The sequence below is a fragment of the Ostrinia furnacalis genome, unplaced genomic scaffold (genome assembly GCF_004193835.3).
Source record: "Ostrinia furnacalis isolate ACB-3 unplaced genomic scaffold, ASM419383v2 OfSCF0535, whole genome shotgun sequence".
In the NCBI taxonomy this organism is placed as follows: Eukaryota; Metazoa; Arthropoda; class Insecta; order Lepidoptera; family Crambidae; genus Ostrinia; species Ostrinia furnacalis.
In genome coordinates, this window is record NW_021130774.1 from 6,171 (window position 1) to 20,512 (window position 14,342).

The 14,342-nt window shown below is 37.9% G+C and overlaps 1 protein-coding gene across 2 annotated transcripts in view; it reads right to left on the reverse strand.

Moving 5' to 3' along the window:
• Positions 1–223: 223 nt before the first annotated feature.
• Positions 224–14,342, reverse strand: part of LOC114366106 (organic cation transporter protein) — a 59,648-nt gene continuing 45,529 nt past the window's right edge. For both annotated transcript variants that reach the window (XM_028322893.1, XM_028322894.1), the window contains exons 5-7: positions 13,675–14,305; positions 2,471–2,598; positions 224–1,952 (exon numbers count right to left, since the gene is read on the reverse strand). In XM_028322893.1, coding sequence (XP_028178694.1) covers positions 1,886–1,952; positions 2,471–2,598; positions 13,675–14,305 — 826 coding nt within the window. In that variant the 3' untranslated portion in view covers positions 224–1,885. The remainder of the gene's footprint in view (positions 1,953–2,470; positions 2,599–13,674; positions 14,306–14,342) is intronic.

Here is a 14,342-nt window from a genome sequence, read left to right on the forward strand (position 1 = left end):
ATTTTAAAAACATGTCAGTTTAAAAAAAGCTAATCTTGGGTTGCACTATCTTACTTTAACCTTAACAAAAGTTTATTGAACACGATTATAGAAGAAATCATCATCTCAGCAGTTAATTTGTTAGGTACCAAAAAACTTGCCGTATAAATAACTAAATTAATACACTCACATGCGTAAAGATATTTCGGTGACCTTGATGAGTAAGAAATGAAAATAAATCAGGTTATTACAAAATACTTTAATTGTTTCAACGTAAATAGTTTCGACAGGTCTTCGCTAATGTCTGCATAATTCATTCTCAATTACATAATAATAAACAATGAACTGATTAGTTACATTTTTCTATAATTTGACAAAATGGGACTTAATAGCTTATAGCTATTTATATTTTATATCTAAAATAAGTACATGGGCCTGACATCAAACTTTTGACCCATTGAGAAGAAATTCAGAAAAAGTAAAATTAGCTTAACAAAATACACTTAACTCTACATTTAAAATGGTAACTGGTTATTAATTGCTATACAATAAATACATTAGAATGCTACATGGTAACATATTAACAGGTACGTACATTATGTTGACATTGAAAAGAAATTTATCATTTTGAGCTAATTAATTTTATAACTAATAACTAGGTTGGGTTAGTTAAATACTTCTATTGTGATAATATGAAAAAACTGGTTAAATGTACATTTAAAAACTTCTTTCAATTTGGGTCTTTTAATATTTACGAGGCCTAAATAAATGTAATGGTGGTTAAATATTTCACAATGAACATTTATTAGGCAACTAGCTCATTTATTTTGCGTTGGACTACTTGGTAATTCCAGATATTAGCATTTACAAAGAACCTTTGTTTAAATAATATTAGTATTAGTTAAGATGACAGGTATTTGAATTGTCATTTAGGGCTAGTCCAGATATAAAATCTAGTCGGGAATAAAAATATGGTTAAATGAGTTATTTTATGTATGAGACCACTGTTTAATTAGGAACAATGAAAATGTTTACAAAAAATACATTGACAATTATTTCTGAACGTTTGTCGGAGCAAAAGAAACGTTTTCATCTTTAACATTAACTACCCTTTTATCGTAGAAAATATTCTACAAAGCAATATAATGTCGTAGCTATCTCATAGAGCTGCTTTACGTAATTATCATTATGTCTAGGCATAAATTAGTAATTAAATAAGTAGTTAGTGATGTATATTAAACCCGTAAATATCAAATTATACTTTTTAATATTTTTGTGGGTAATCCAGGCGGATTTTATAGTTATGTATCTAACTACTTAGGGACGAATCAATTCAAATTCCCCATTGTTAAAAAATATTAATTGCAGTTCTAACATTGTCTTCTATAAAATAACCATTAGTATGTTAAGTTATTTTAACCGAATACAAATTAATTAATTGTGATTCGGTACTGTTTGGTTGACGTAGTGATATGAAAATGTCAAATTATTTAGATTTATCAGTTTGGTAGATAGTCCTCAGGCATATGATAAAACACCACCTACTAAATACCCATACCTTTTGGTTTCAAACAAACCACATTGGTCGTTTGTAATCTCAAGTATTTTTTCAAAACACCTCTTGCATTGAGCTTGGCAGTTACAAACTTTGTACATAATGGTTGTTGAACTCAAATGTCAATTGGACTGAAAAAACAGTCTCTGGCTGAAATGGCATAAATTAAACTTATGTTTATGCTCTAATAACTTGATTTAACCTAATGTTTACTTAGGTCTTTGCTTAAATCTAACTACTTGCTAAATTAAATTCGAAAATTTTCTCACTATTACTGTACACTGATTTCAAGTTTATTTTACCACACCACACTGATAAGTGTTCACACTATGGTCTATCAATTGTAAGCTGCTACTGCCCTCTGTCGTCGGCGACTGTAAACGTACCGTTGCAAGGCGAGTTAGTATCGAACGTAGGCCTGTAAAGAGAAGGGAAATGTTACTGATGTAAATAGATGGCGTTACCTAAACTGAAGAGTAAAAAAACAGTAGCATTTTATCTGGTTCTTGAAGAACTTCCACAATTTGAAAAAGAATTGAAATCCTGAAATCTTGTCCGTACTTAATACTGAAAAGGTAAACTGAAGAATTTGCAAAATCGCCTTATCAACATAAGGTCATTTATGCCCGTTTTCACCATCAATCCCTAATTTTTGAGTGACCCCTATGTCAACAAAATTGCTGTTATTTGTCACCATAAAAATCACTTAAAAATTAGGGATTGATGGTGAAAACGGGCATTAATCCCCACTGCAAGAGGCCAACCCTCTCTGATTTAATAGGCAGGCAGACGGTCAAATTGAAGATTTCGCATAGGTAAACCTCCCCACGTTGGCCAAACGGGTTGGGGGAGAAAATCGAAAACATTTATAATGAAGTTGTTCGTTGAAGCCTATTCGTCTTTTTAAATTTATTTTTAAATGTTGAAATGACTTACATTTTTTTGGCCACTGGTGTCTGAGGTTCTTTGAGCTTGGTGGTGTCGGGCAGCAGCAGAACAACAGCGCCTCCTAACGCGCCCAGCGCCGCTATGGTTAGCATTGGTAAGTGTTCATTCAGCATAGTCTGTAAACAATAACCAAAATGTACTTTCAAAAGAAATAGGCGGTTATCACACTGCGCCGCGCTCCGCCGCGCGGAGCGCGGGGCGACAGATTTAATCATTGTATGCAAATACCTCGGTTTGTATAGAAAACACGCGCGGCACTTTACACTGACAGCGCGTCCGCGCGCGTGATTTTTTTTATGAAAATCAAATAAAAAATCGCGTGGAGCGCGGCGCAGTGTGATAACCGCCTTACTGCAGTAAATTGCCTACAATGTTGTAGTATCGTTCGTTAGGCGTTTTCAAATCGACCGTTCCTACGGCCGCCCGCACCCAGGCACCTCCCGGCCCAGTTGTAGGAGTTATTCGTCATCTCGCACCTCTAAAGATGCTAGTTGGCACCTTCTGTTTTTTATGTCATCAACTCGCACCTTTTTGAAATCTGACGTGTTTATGTATAGTCATCTACAAAAATGTTTTAATAAATGACTTAAAGGAATGTGTAAGCCACTTGCAATGAGTTGAGTTTAATAATAAAACAAAATGTACTTTTCAGATAGGTTTATATTCTAAATCAAAATGCTAATAAATATAAATCAGAAAGAAACAAATTATCAACAACTAGCGGCCGCGTGGACCTCGTTTAATTACTAATGATGATGATAGATGGAGTTTCACGGCTTCCCTCGCATGAATAATTTACGAACGTCAAATTTTTCGTCCAGCGCTGTAGATTTTAACCAGTGACGATAGATGGCGCTTTTTACCCACGTCTTATTTATTTATTGAAATTTAGTTGGTCACATATCGTCATAAATTATAGCCTATATGTTAATCTGGGTTATAAACAATAATACTGTAAATTTTGAACAAAATCCGTTCAGTAGTTTTTGCATGAAAGAGTAACAAACATTCAGACATCATGACATCATCCAAACTTTCGCATTTATAATATTAATAGGAAGTAGGATATCACAATGTCCTGAGGATACCTAATACCTAGTATGTAAACTGTCTACTAATATTTAAGTAGGTATATTATATTTAAAAACAAAGCTAGATTTCTAGCTATTTAGTAATGGCAAATTATAATAAGTCAAGCCGCAGATAATTTTTTTTGCCACGGCATCTAACCTCAGATTTTATAACTAAGCCACGGGATATTAAAAGGCTTCAAATATATTAATTCGCGTTCTTTTAAATGCCACCTAAATATCCCAAAGAAAGTGTCAAATGAAGAACAACAATTATTATTACCAATTTTACAATTAACTAACAATTTACATTATACAGCTTTAACAAACAATCCTAAAAAAAAGTAGTTCAAGCTTGAACTAGAGAATATCAAATCTTATAAATTTAGCTTCTGAAATAATACATTCGTATTCTTTTAACATGAAAATGCTTGGAACATAATTTTTAACATTGTAACTTTGTTTGGATTAGCTAGTTAGGGGATGAACATTATCAAAAGTTTACCACCGCAGCCTTTGAAGGTCCCATTTTTGGGTTTTTCGCTTATATGTCAAAAACTATCTAAATAAAAAACCAAGCATCCTAGCAATATGAATACTTCTAAGGAATTAAAATTAATTTAATTTGTAAGTCAAGTTTTTGATACTTTCTTGCAAACGCCAATCTTGCTTCTTTGTGTTCCATCTTCAGTAGTGGAACTTTTCGAGGAACTCTGCCTACAAGCTTTGCCTCCACCAGTCGTCTTCTGACGGTCCTCGCAGATACTCCAGCAGTCGGTTCTAGTCCAAAAATCTCGCTCTTGATCAGAATAAAACCCTTAAAGGGGTCTCTCTTTGCGAGAGTGACCATTCTGCGATCATCTTGTGGGGTTGTTTTTATTAGCCTCTTCCTTCTAGGCATACTTTCTGTGGTTTCATGATTTTGAAATAAGCCACTGCATCGTAGATTTATGTTTTTGGAACATTTCAGATGATCTGCAATTTACCGGTATGGCCATCCACACTGATAAAGATTGATTATTACTTAGCGCATTGTTGCTTTTCTTTCAGCCCATTACCTTTAATAATTTGATGAGTTTTTAACTCGCAAGATAAGAATATCGCTTTTCAAATTGACGCCGAAATTACAAATGAACAGAATAAAAGTTATTACTTTTTATTTTTTTAATTTAGAAGGAAAAACTTAAGCGTCCCTAATTAGGTGGCCAGACCGTACGTACCATAATTACCGATTCATGTGATTTGATTAAGATTTTTTATTAAGTTAGTGAGTTTTTTTTTGTTGTTATTGTATTCTGTTAAATAGAGTTCTTGATAGTCAATATGTTTACAAAGTAACAGCCAGTAATATTGAATGAAGCTCACAATAATAGGATATGAACACTTAGTATTGCTTAGTATTCCATCTGTCCCTAATTAGTTGACCACGACTGTATGTTTAAATATCCGTTGTTTTTTTTACTTTGCTTAGTTTGGGACTAGAAGCGTAGCGTAAAATGTTTAAGGATATTTATTTATTTATTTCATTTTAAAGGAGTAAGAATGGATTTAAGTAGAAAAAATATGTCATTTTCACTTCTTTTCAGTTATTTTACGGCCATTCTCAGGTGAGCTAGNTTTTTTAGAATTAAATTTAAAAAAAATAACTGCTTTTTTATGCATAGAAAAAACTTCGTGATATGCAATGGATACTAGGCAGAAGAAGCTTGGAGAACAAACTACATACAAATGCATCCTAAGACCCATGTAGACATATATGGCATCGACTTAGCCTCGCAAATGTAGAAATACTTTAACGTTTTCAAAATAAATTATTAAAAATCTTGAGCTGTGTACCTTGGTTTACAAAGTCCACTGAAGTGATACCAAACGTCAAAGAGGGTGTAGAAAATTCCTGTAAAGCTTACAAACAAAGACTAGACCGTCATGAAAACTATTTGCTGCATCCCTTCTAAATTCTGAGAATTCTGCATTCAGGCTCAGGAGAAAGCGAATAGCATCAATCTGAAAACTTATTGTAAAAGAATCGAGGTGACAATTCATGGGATATGCAGAGCTGGAACTGTCATTATTACAAATTCAATTTATTCTGATAATGGGTGATGGCTGATCGCAGATAGATTGAAAAGAGGAAAAATTACTTATATCATTAATTACTTTTTCGATATATGCATATCCGAAAAGTCAAATTTGTGAGACCTCCTGATCCACTATCTGTACGTTAAATCGTTTGTACCACATTTAAATCAAATAAATGATGATTAAGATTCCGATTCAGCTAAATGCTCTCATTTGAAATGTGACATGTAGCCCCTTCTTGCTGAAACTAAGTGTTCCTGTAATAGCCTCGATTCTTGCAGTATACTGAAAGTATCTAAATACAATAAATAATAGAAATTAGTGTTTTTCTTTTTACAAAGGGTTATTAAGTGTACCTACAGCGTTTTTTATGACGCTATATATTTGTATACAAATTTATCAATGCAAGATGTTGTTTTTTTGCTATTTTAGATATCTTTTCTAATTACCGTTAGATTACGTATTAGCCTTATCTAATTACCGTGACCATAAAATTTTTGGATCTCATTTACGCGAAAACCGCTTTGAATAATTTGACGCCTTTACGATTGTTAAATTCGTACTTTTCATGTGTTTTATATTTAAATGCATTTAAGTCAATTAAGCCAAATTTCAAAAATGATATGGTAATTAGGCTGAGAACGCCTGATCGTGAGAATGGCCGTAATATTACTTCAATGCAAACACCGAAGATTGCCTAGCGAACTTCAAAGTTTGGGGCTGATCTGAAATTGAATCCCAAAATCAAATCAGCAGCCACCAAAAAATTCCTTTCTTATACGAATTTAACCTTGAAGGGACTTCCCCGAAAGGCAGACAACAGATGGAAACAGAGGACTTGACCTCCTGACTTTCAAAACAGTCATCACGTGTCATGCTCGTGAGCGCACCAGCCGCATCCAGCTCAGAATCGCAACAGTTGAATCTCGTAAAATATGTCGGTTGGCTTTTAAATTTTTACCATCAGTGGTCACTAGTAATAAGTGACTCTGTTGTACTAGGATAGAGTTATGTGATTTCAATCTCACAACCAATAATAAATGTCAGTATAAATCACATAATACATGATTATATTCCGACATAGAAAAATTGCAATTATATCAGGCTATTCATAAACTTATATTAAGTGTCATGAAATATAGTACTCCGATGTCTCAACTACGGGATGGGGGGCGGCGTGTTACGGGGAAACTTCTGGGGACCCATGGTCCAACATTTATTTTATTTTATTAATTTTCAGATTCCATCAACGTTGTCCATTCATTAAATCAGCGGCCCTTACCAGTAGTAGCTAACGTCACTCATTTTAGCTCTTGGTTTAGACTGGTAAGGGCAACTGCTTGGATCCATTTATTTTTCACACTCATATTCAAACACCGGTACTTTTTTCGAAATTTTTGGGTTGGGGATATTTCTTTAACGTAAAACTTAAGTTTCGGTCTTCGACCCCTTCCGCCACCGTTTCTTGCCCATTGCCGCTGAAATCTGAGGACGTCGTGCCGAACGGCACCTTGCTCCTGGAGTCATCTGAACGTTTTTCAAGAGGAAATGCTTTGTTTGATGCGCCACCAGCCTAGTCAAGAAAGAGCTACTGCTACTTTCGCCTGCTCATTCTTCATTATCATGAAAAACTCGCCCATTGCGACACGGAGAGCGTCATCAATGAACTGCAGCAGAAGTTTGGATTCTCGGCATACGAATCGAAACGCGGTGCGGTGTGTCGTACATTGATGCCAGATTTGTAAGCTGCTTTGGAGATCAACGCTCTGTCCTTCAATGGGAGATCTTCCGGAGAAAAGATTAACTCACCAGCATCGATCATTTTGGACCAGCTGAAGTAGCAATCGGTCGCAGGAAAGAGAAACGTTGGGGGCACTGTTCACGTGCATGGTCGAGAGCCATCCACCTTGAGATCGTTGCAAGCCTCCCGGCGGATGCGGCTATTATGTGTTTCCAGAGGTTCATCGCACACCGAGCACCATCCTCTCCGATGATGGCACGTCATTTCTTGGAGCTAATCGGCAACTACGAGTCCCTTACGATACTGTGGTTTCAGACTACGATACGATCAATAAAATCGTCTGGCGCTTCATACTCCCTTCGGCTCCATTTATGGGCGGCACCTGGGATCAACTCGTGCGAAGAGTCAAGACTGATATGATGGGCAGGAGCTGTTGGCGGAAGGTGCTCCGACTGGGTGGTAGATGCGAAAAGTCGTTTTCCTTTTAAAAAAGGGGAGGATGTCCACGAATGGACACTTTTTGATAAATATGTATACTTTTTTACGCTATGTTTTTTTATTGTCTATTAACTTTCGATGTTCGCTTTTTTATTATTGATGTCACTTGAGGAAGAATAGACGGAATACGTTTCTGAAACTGGTTTTTATTGATACGACGAAATTAGAATAGTTAGTACGATTAACAATAAATGTTAAGGTTATAAGTTTTATACTTTATTAGAAGTCATATAGGAGTAATGTAGTATGAAAAAATTTAAAATTATAATTTCTCCTAAAATAAAGCATAAAGTGACTGGCCCTTTTAGACATAACATAATTAATTAATAAACTATAATTTACACTAATAAAGTATTCAAAAGCATCTTAAAAAAGTTACGGACAAAATGACGTCGAAAATATACAGATTTTTATGGAATGACCCATTAAATTAAAACAAATTTTTTAACATATTTAACAAATTTTTTTTCTAACTAATTTTTTAACATATTTAAGTCAAGATATACGTTTTTCTAAATGTTCACTATTAAAAACCAAAAAACATTTCATTCTTAAATAATCAAACATCGAAAATCAATCACCGGTAATTTTTTGGGTATTCATAGCACCGTTGCTCTAGAAGAGATGCCCACCGCCCTCTAGCGAGAGGAAAAAACCACTGAAGAACACCGATGATAATGACTACGACTTAGGTTGTACACCCTTGACATGAATTTTAAATTTTACTGTCTTTAAATTTAAATTATAATTGTCATTTTTATGAATAAAGAATGAAGAAAAATTGGGTGCATTTTTTTATATCATTTTTTCGAAAACTTATCGATACATCTATGTGAACCGTACGAAACATACCCAGCACTAGTCACATCCGTTTGACAGCCGTCATTCTAATCAAGCTATATTGGATAGACTATAATTCCTAGTAGTCTACTCTGACAGCAGATACTAACGTATGTTTGCTCAAACATAATATTTGCTCCACAGAAAATGATAAACAGTCCAGTAGCCGAGCCAGTCAAGTCTTGCGCCGCGGGTGCGGGCGAGGAAGTCCGCAGCCGGAATCGAAGCCCAGACTGCCTGCCTTACGACCGAAATCGGGTCATCCTGACCCCGCTGCCTGGTCGAGACTTCTCTACGTATATCAACGCCTCGTTTATTGAAGGTAAGAGAACTAATATTTTCTGCCTGCCTTACGACTTACAGTTAAAACAATGACGTCTGTCGGTAAGCGCTGAAGCAGCAGAAGGACTAACGCATTTGCACTCATCAAGTTGGCACTACTGTAGAGTAAGGTCCTGTCAATCGCCAGTGGTGCCAACTGTTAAATTAAATGAGCGTCAGTGACGTGAGTTGTCTATTACGGAAAATGGGGCAGTTCTAATGCTAACTTCTTCCATGAACAATCCCTTGATTGGTGTAACTAACCCAACTTTGCTATCGATTTATAGTTAACTTATAATAATGTTGTTTTTCGCAGCATACGACAACTCAGAAGGCTTCATAATCACGCAAGACCCGTTACCGAACACGATCATGGATTTCTGGCGGATGGTCTCTGAACATAACGTGTCCACCATCGTCATGCTGAGCGAGGTAAGTTTAGTTATTTTATGGTGTTTGAATTTTTACCCGACTGCGCCAGAAGGAGGGATTTACTGAATATTTTAGGTTCTAGAAAGTTGTACACTGATGTTTGTAATGTGAGTAATAAATGTATCTTTCTTTCTTTCTTTCTAATTTAATTTAATTTTTAATTGCAATAGGTGTAGTATTCACACGAAAAATATCACTTTTTTACATTTAAGAGGCAGGGATTCAAATTAAAAGCAAAATCATTTGAATAGTACAAGCTTGCTTAGTTTGGGACTAGAGACAGTGTAAAATGTCCAAAAATATTTATTTCGGTATGCTTACTTCTTACAGCAGACTTATTACTATTGGTTGTCACTTATCCGCTTTGCACTGAAATTGAAAAGTTGACAGCACATCCTTATTCCAATGGAACAAAGACGTGTTGCGAACTTTTTAACCACTGGTTGTCACGAACTATTTGACGTTGACTGTACGTAATATGTCTGCGGGCACGAAACTGGCGACGGCCGAGCGATGGGCGGGGCAACGCAACGCGGAACGGCGGCGATGAGGAATAGTATAGTTCCAAAATACTGAACTGTCCTATGCATGACATTGACAGTGGGGCGCCACCGTCAATACCGGATCGCTAGTTCCGATTTTTGCCATGTTGGAAACCATATAGTTGAACGATGGTAGCGCACCCCTGTCATTGAGTTTGGTGGGACAGTTCAGCGTGGGTCATCTATATTGCGATCGCTCTGTTGCAATCGCTTGGCCCGTCGCGGCGTCGCCAGTATTGTGTCCCCCAGACTACCTGTAGTAACGGCGTGATATCTGTTATAGATCGGCGACGGCAAGTGCCCGCGCTACTGGGACGACGGCACTGCGCAGTACGAACACATCGCCGTGCAGTACGAGGAGAGCGAGTCCTGTCCCTACTACACGCGCCGCCAGTTCCGCGTCACCAACAACAAAGTATGTCTTCATTTTCTGATAGGATACGTCATCATTCGTTAGCTAAGAGGAACGAGTTGGAAAAGCTGGCAGAATCTGGATGCGACAAAATAGCATCGCGGGAAACTTGGACGCGCAGGACCTGCGAATCTTAGGGGGAAGTCTTTTGTCTAGCAGACACCTTTCTATATTCGTTCGTTTCAGCCAAATGACGTCCAATGCCCAAAACAATGGCCTCCTCCATTGATTTCTATAATGACCGGTTTTGCGCCGGTACTTCTCGCGAACTTCACCAGTTCGTCGAGACACCTAGTGGGGACCTAGTGCCCACTACGTCTTCCGACCGTGGTCGCCATTCGAGAACTTTTCTGCCCCAGCGGCCATCAGCTCTACAAGCTATGTGCCCGACCTTGCTCTACAAGCTATGCTTTCTATATTTTATTCATTTGTTTACTCGGTTATCATAGTATGTAATTACATTTTTAGTTATTGCCAAACTGCTTAGCAGTTGGTTGTCTTTATCCACAACGAGGAAGCTCTTGGCCTGTATCTAATGGTAAGTGATGATCAGGCTGAAGGTGAAAGCGAGCTTCACCCGGAATCCTCAACCACGGAGAAACTGGCTATCTTACCTCTAACTGCCGGAACACGACAATGCAGTTTGCTTTTATATGAAGATAGCTTTCCGCCCGCGGCTTCGCCCGCGTGGTATTTTGTCTGTCACAGAAAAACTATCGCGCGCGTCCCTGTTTAAAAAAATCAGGATTAAAACTATCCTATGTCCTTTTCCGGGACTCAAACTATCTCTATGCCAAATTTCATCAAAATCGGTTCAGTGGTTTAGACGTGAAAGAGAGACAGACAGACAGAGTTACTTTCGCATTTATAATATTAGTATAGAATACTGTTGTCTCGGGTTACAGAACGGCGACAGCGCGTCAGTCCGCCAGCTGCAGTACCAGGGCTGGCCCACGGCGCCGGGCCACGTGCCCGAGGTGACGCGCGGGCTGGCCGAGCTGGCCGACGCCGCGCGCCAGCACCGGCCCAGCGACCACACCATGCTCGTGCACTGCCAGTGAGTACCGAAGATCCGGCTCGAAGGACCAGGGAATGAGGCGGTCCTAAAAAACTGCCTTGCACAATACCAATAAAATGAATGCGCAAAAAAGACATCTGTAAGACACACACTGACCAAACTAATATCACAGAATAATAATAAGTTCTACGTACAGAAGTTTTACATCGCGAAGGTATTTAAAAAAATGTATGCTCAATGTCATTAACAATATGGTGTAATTTAGCCTGTCTTAAGAGTCAAGCACCATTTTGTTGACAAACGTCAGTGATCGGCACTGCGCCGAAGCTATAGGGCTGACTTCGGTAAAATGATGTGACGTGAGGTGCCAAACTGCGGAAAATGGCGAAGGAGATACATGATTTAGCATGAATTATCATGAATAATATTAACTACTTATTTACCTTTCAGTGTCTTGAGATAACTTAAAAAAGTACATTCTGTGTTTTTATTATTATTTAGGCAGTTAAATACTGCACAGTATTTAGTACACCATTTTCTTTATTTTCTTCCATCATACATAAGAATACGCGTGCGTGAGTCAATGTTTGCTCGTATGTGAGGCCTTGTCGAATAGTATCCTGTAGGTGGGCCATCGTGAGTGTTTTGTTTTCGATGTAAACTCGCGGAGATGAACAGGCCTGCTAATATGCACAAACACTTTCTGTAACGAGCACGAGCGACAAATTGTGGCTCGGTTCGCGGCGTCGAAATTTATTTCGCGAATGGGTCTTGCCTCAAGTTTATTTATTTGTTTAAAATAGACAAACAGATCATCACTGTCCACACATAGCCATGAGGTTGAGGCAGCGTCTCCATTTGAGCAGCCGGTCGACTCGAGACTGCTGATTGCCTCTAGTGGAGATCTGAGGTGGAATTGTGTAAAGCAATCGTAATCATTTGACAACCAACAACATTTGACCAAGTTAAACAAAGCGTTTGACAGAATAATCGTACGTTATGAACTGTCAAATGATTACGATTGCTTTACACAATTCCACCTTTGGCTTAAGACACCCTTAGACTAGACTTTTATGCCCGTTTTCACCATCAATCCCTAATTTTTAAGTGACCTCTATGGTAACACATAACAGGAATGTTGTTTACCTAGGGGTCACTCAAAAATTAGGGATTGATGGTGAAAACAGGCATTAGTCTCTTCTACAGGCGGGGGCTACACGCAACGTCTAGCGGTACAATTAGTAGGCCTTTCGCGAAGCNAAAAATGATATGGTAATTAGGCTGAGAACGCCTAATCGTGAGAATGGCCGTTTACAACGTAAGAAAAACCAGTAATTCTACAAAACGAATGTACATTTATTAGTCTAGGTCTTTTAGTTTCGACGTCATTGTTGAACAAGGATACCCCTTCCCAGTGGTTCCATAGCGCGGTTAACATGCGAAAATGCACTGATTCAAAGAATCCCTTAAAGTTTGATCACGACACACTGAAAGTTTTTAGTTTCAATTCGTTTTTATTTGACTGTACTTTTGAAAAGGTGCGAGTTGACGAACAAAATAATAGGTAAAATCGGAATTTCCCAACTCGCGCCTGCTAGCGAGTTTGACAGGTGCGAGATGACGAACAACCCAGTTGTAGTATAGTCGTACTAAACTAATTAATTATATCACATCTGCTGAACAAGGTACCTATTCGGATCACTGAAAAATCGGACGTTCTGTGATTGTCTGTGTATTCTTGTGCAAAATAAATACGATAAAGAAGAAATTAATACCTACCTATTCATAGTTAATATTCACATAACCTCATTTTCTCCTCCTCCTCCAAGTTACCTATACTTTACCAATTAATGCGATACTAAAACAATAGCAAACGGTACAGTATTAAACGAGGCATATATTTTTTGTTTCTTAGACATGTACATTGTCTTTTATTCCAAATACCTATTTCGTATTTATTTTAACACATAAACTGGTTTTCCACTGAATTGACTAGAGACAATAAGACACGCCCTACCTATGAATATTTATTCTGTTTAATATTTTTACTTCTCATGAAAGTGAACATTCTAGGATTATCAAGTGGTTTTAGTAACAAACTAACAATACAATTCTTTTTGCCGTACAAAGCAAATTATACATAGGTAAGATTCATTATGTTCCTAAAATATTTAAGTAGGTAGACTGAGTACTTTATTTAGATATGTATAGTTGTATAGCTATTTAGGATTCCACTTACCAGTTTCCATAAGTACGGAATTCCAATCAACGCCAGTCCTGCTGATATCTGACTTGCGCCGACGCCCAAGTTTCTGATCACAGTCGGGTAAAGCTCGGCGGTGAAGATGGGCATCATCATATTGGTCGACCCGATGGCGAACTTGCCCACCATCAGGCACACGATCATTATCCACTCGTCTTTCAGGGATATCGAGAACAACTCGCTGGCCACACACGCTAAACCGCATACCAGCATACTTATAAAAATAGGAATCCGTCTTCCAGCCTTCAATAAAATCGGAATACTAATAGCTATCGCTGGTATCTCTACTACGGCCAAAATTATCGACGTGACATGCAAGTTCCCCAAATTGAAGTTTCCGATATTCAACAATAGGCCGTAGTACGCAATGGTCATTGCAAACCAAGCCACGAATAGACAAATGGTCCTCTTTAATAGGTGTCCTCTGAAGAGAAGCATTACGCTCGGCTCTTCGTCATGATTCGCGGCTCTGTCAAGCATGAGCAGTTTGTCCAAGTCGGCGGGTACTTCGCGTCCGTTGAACTTCGCTGCCTTTTCAAGAATCACTTTAGCTTCTTGAGTTCTTCCCATACTCAATAACCATCGAGGTGACTCTGGGAGTACGAACCTGAAAAAAGATATTAACAAGTTGGTAAGTGTTACTG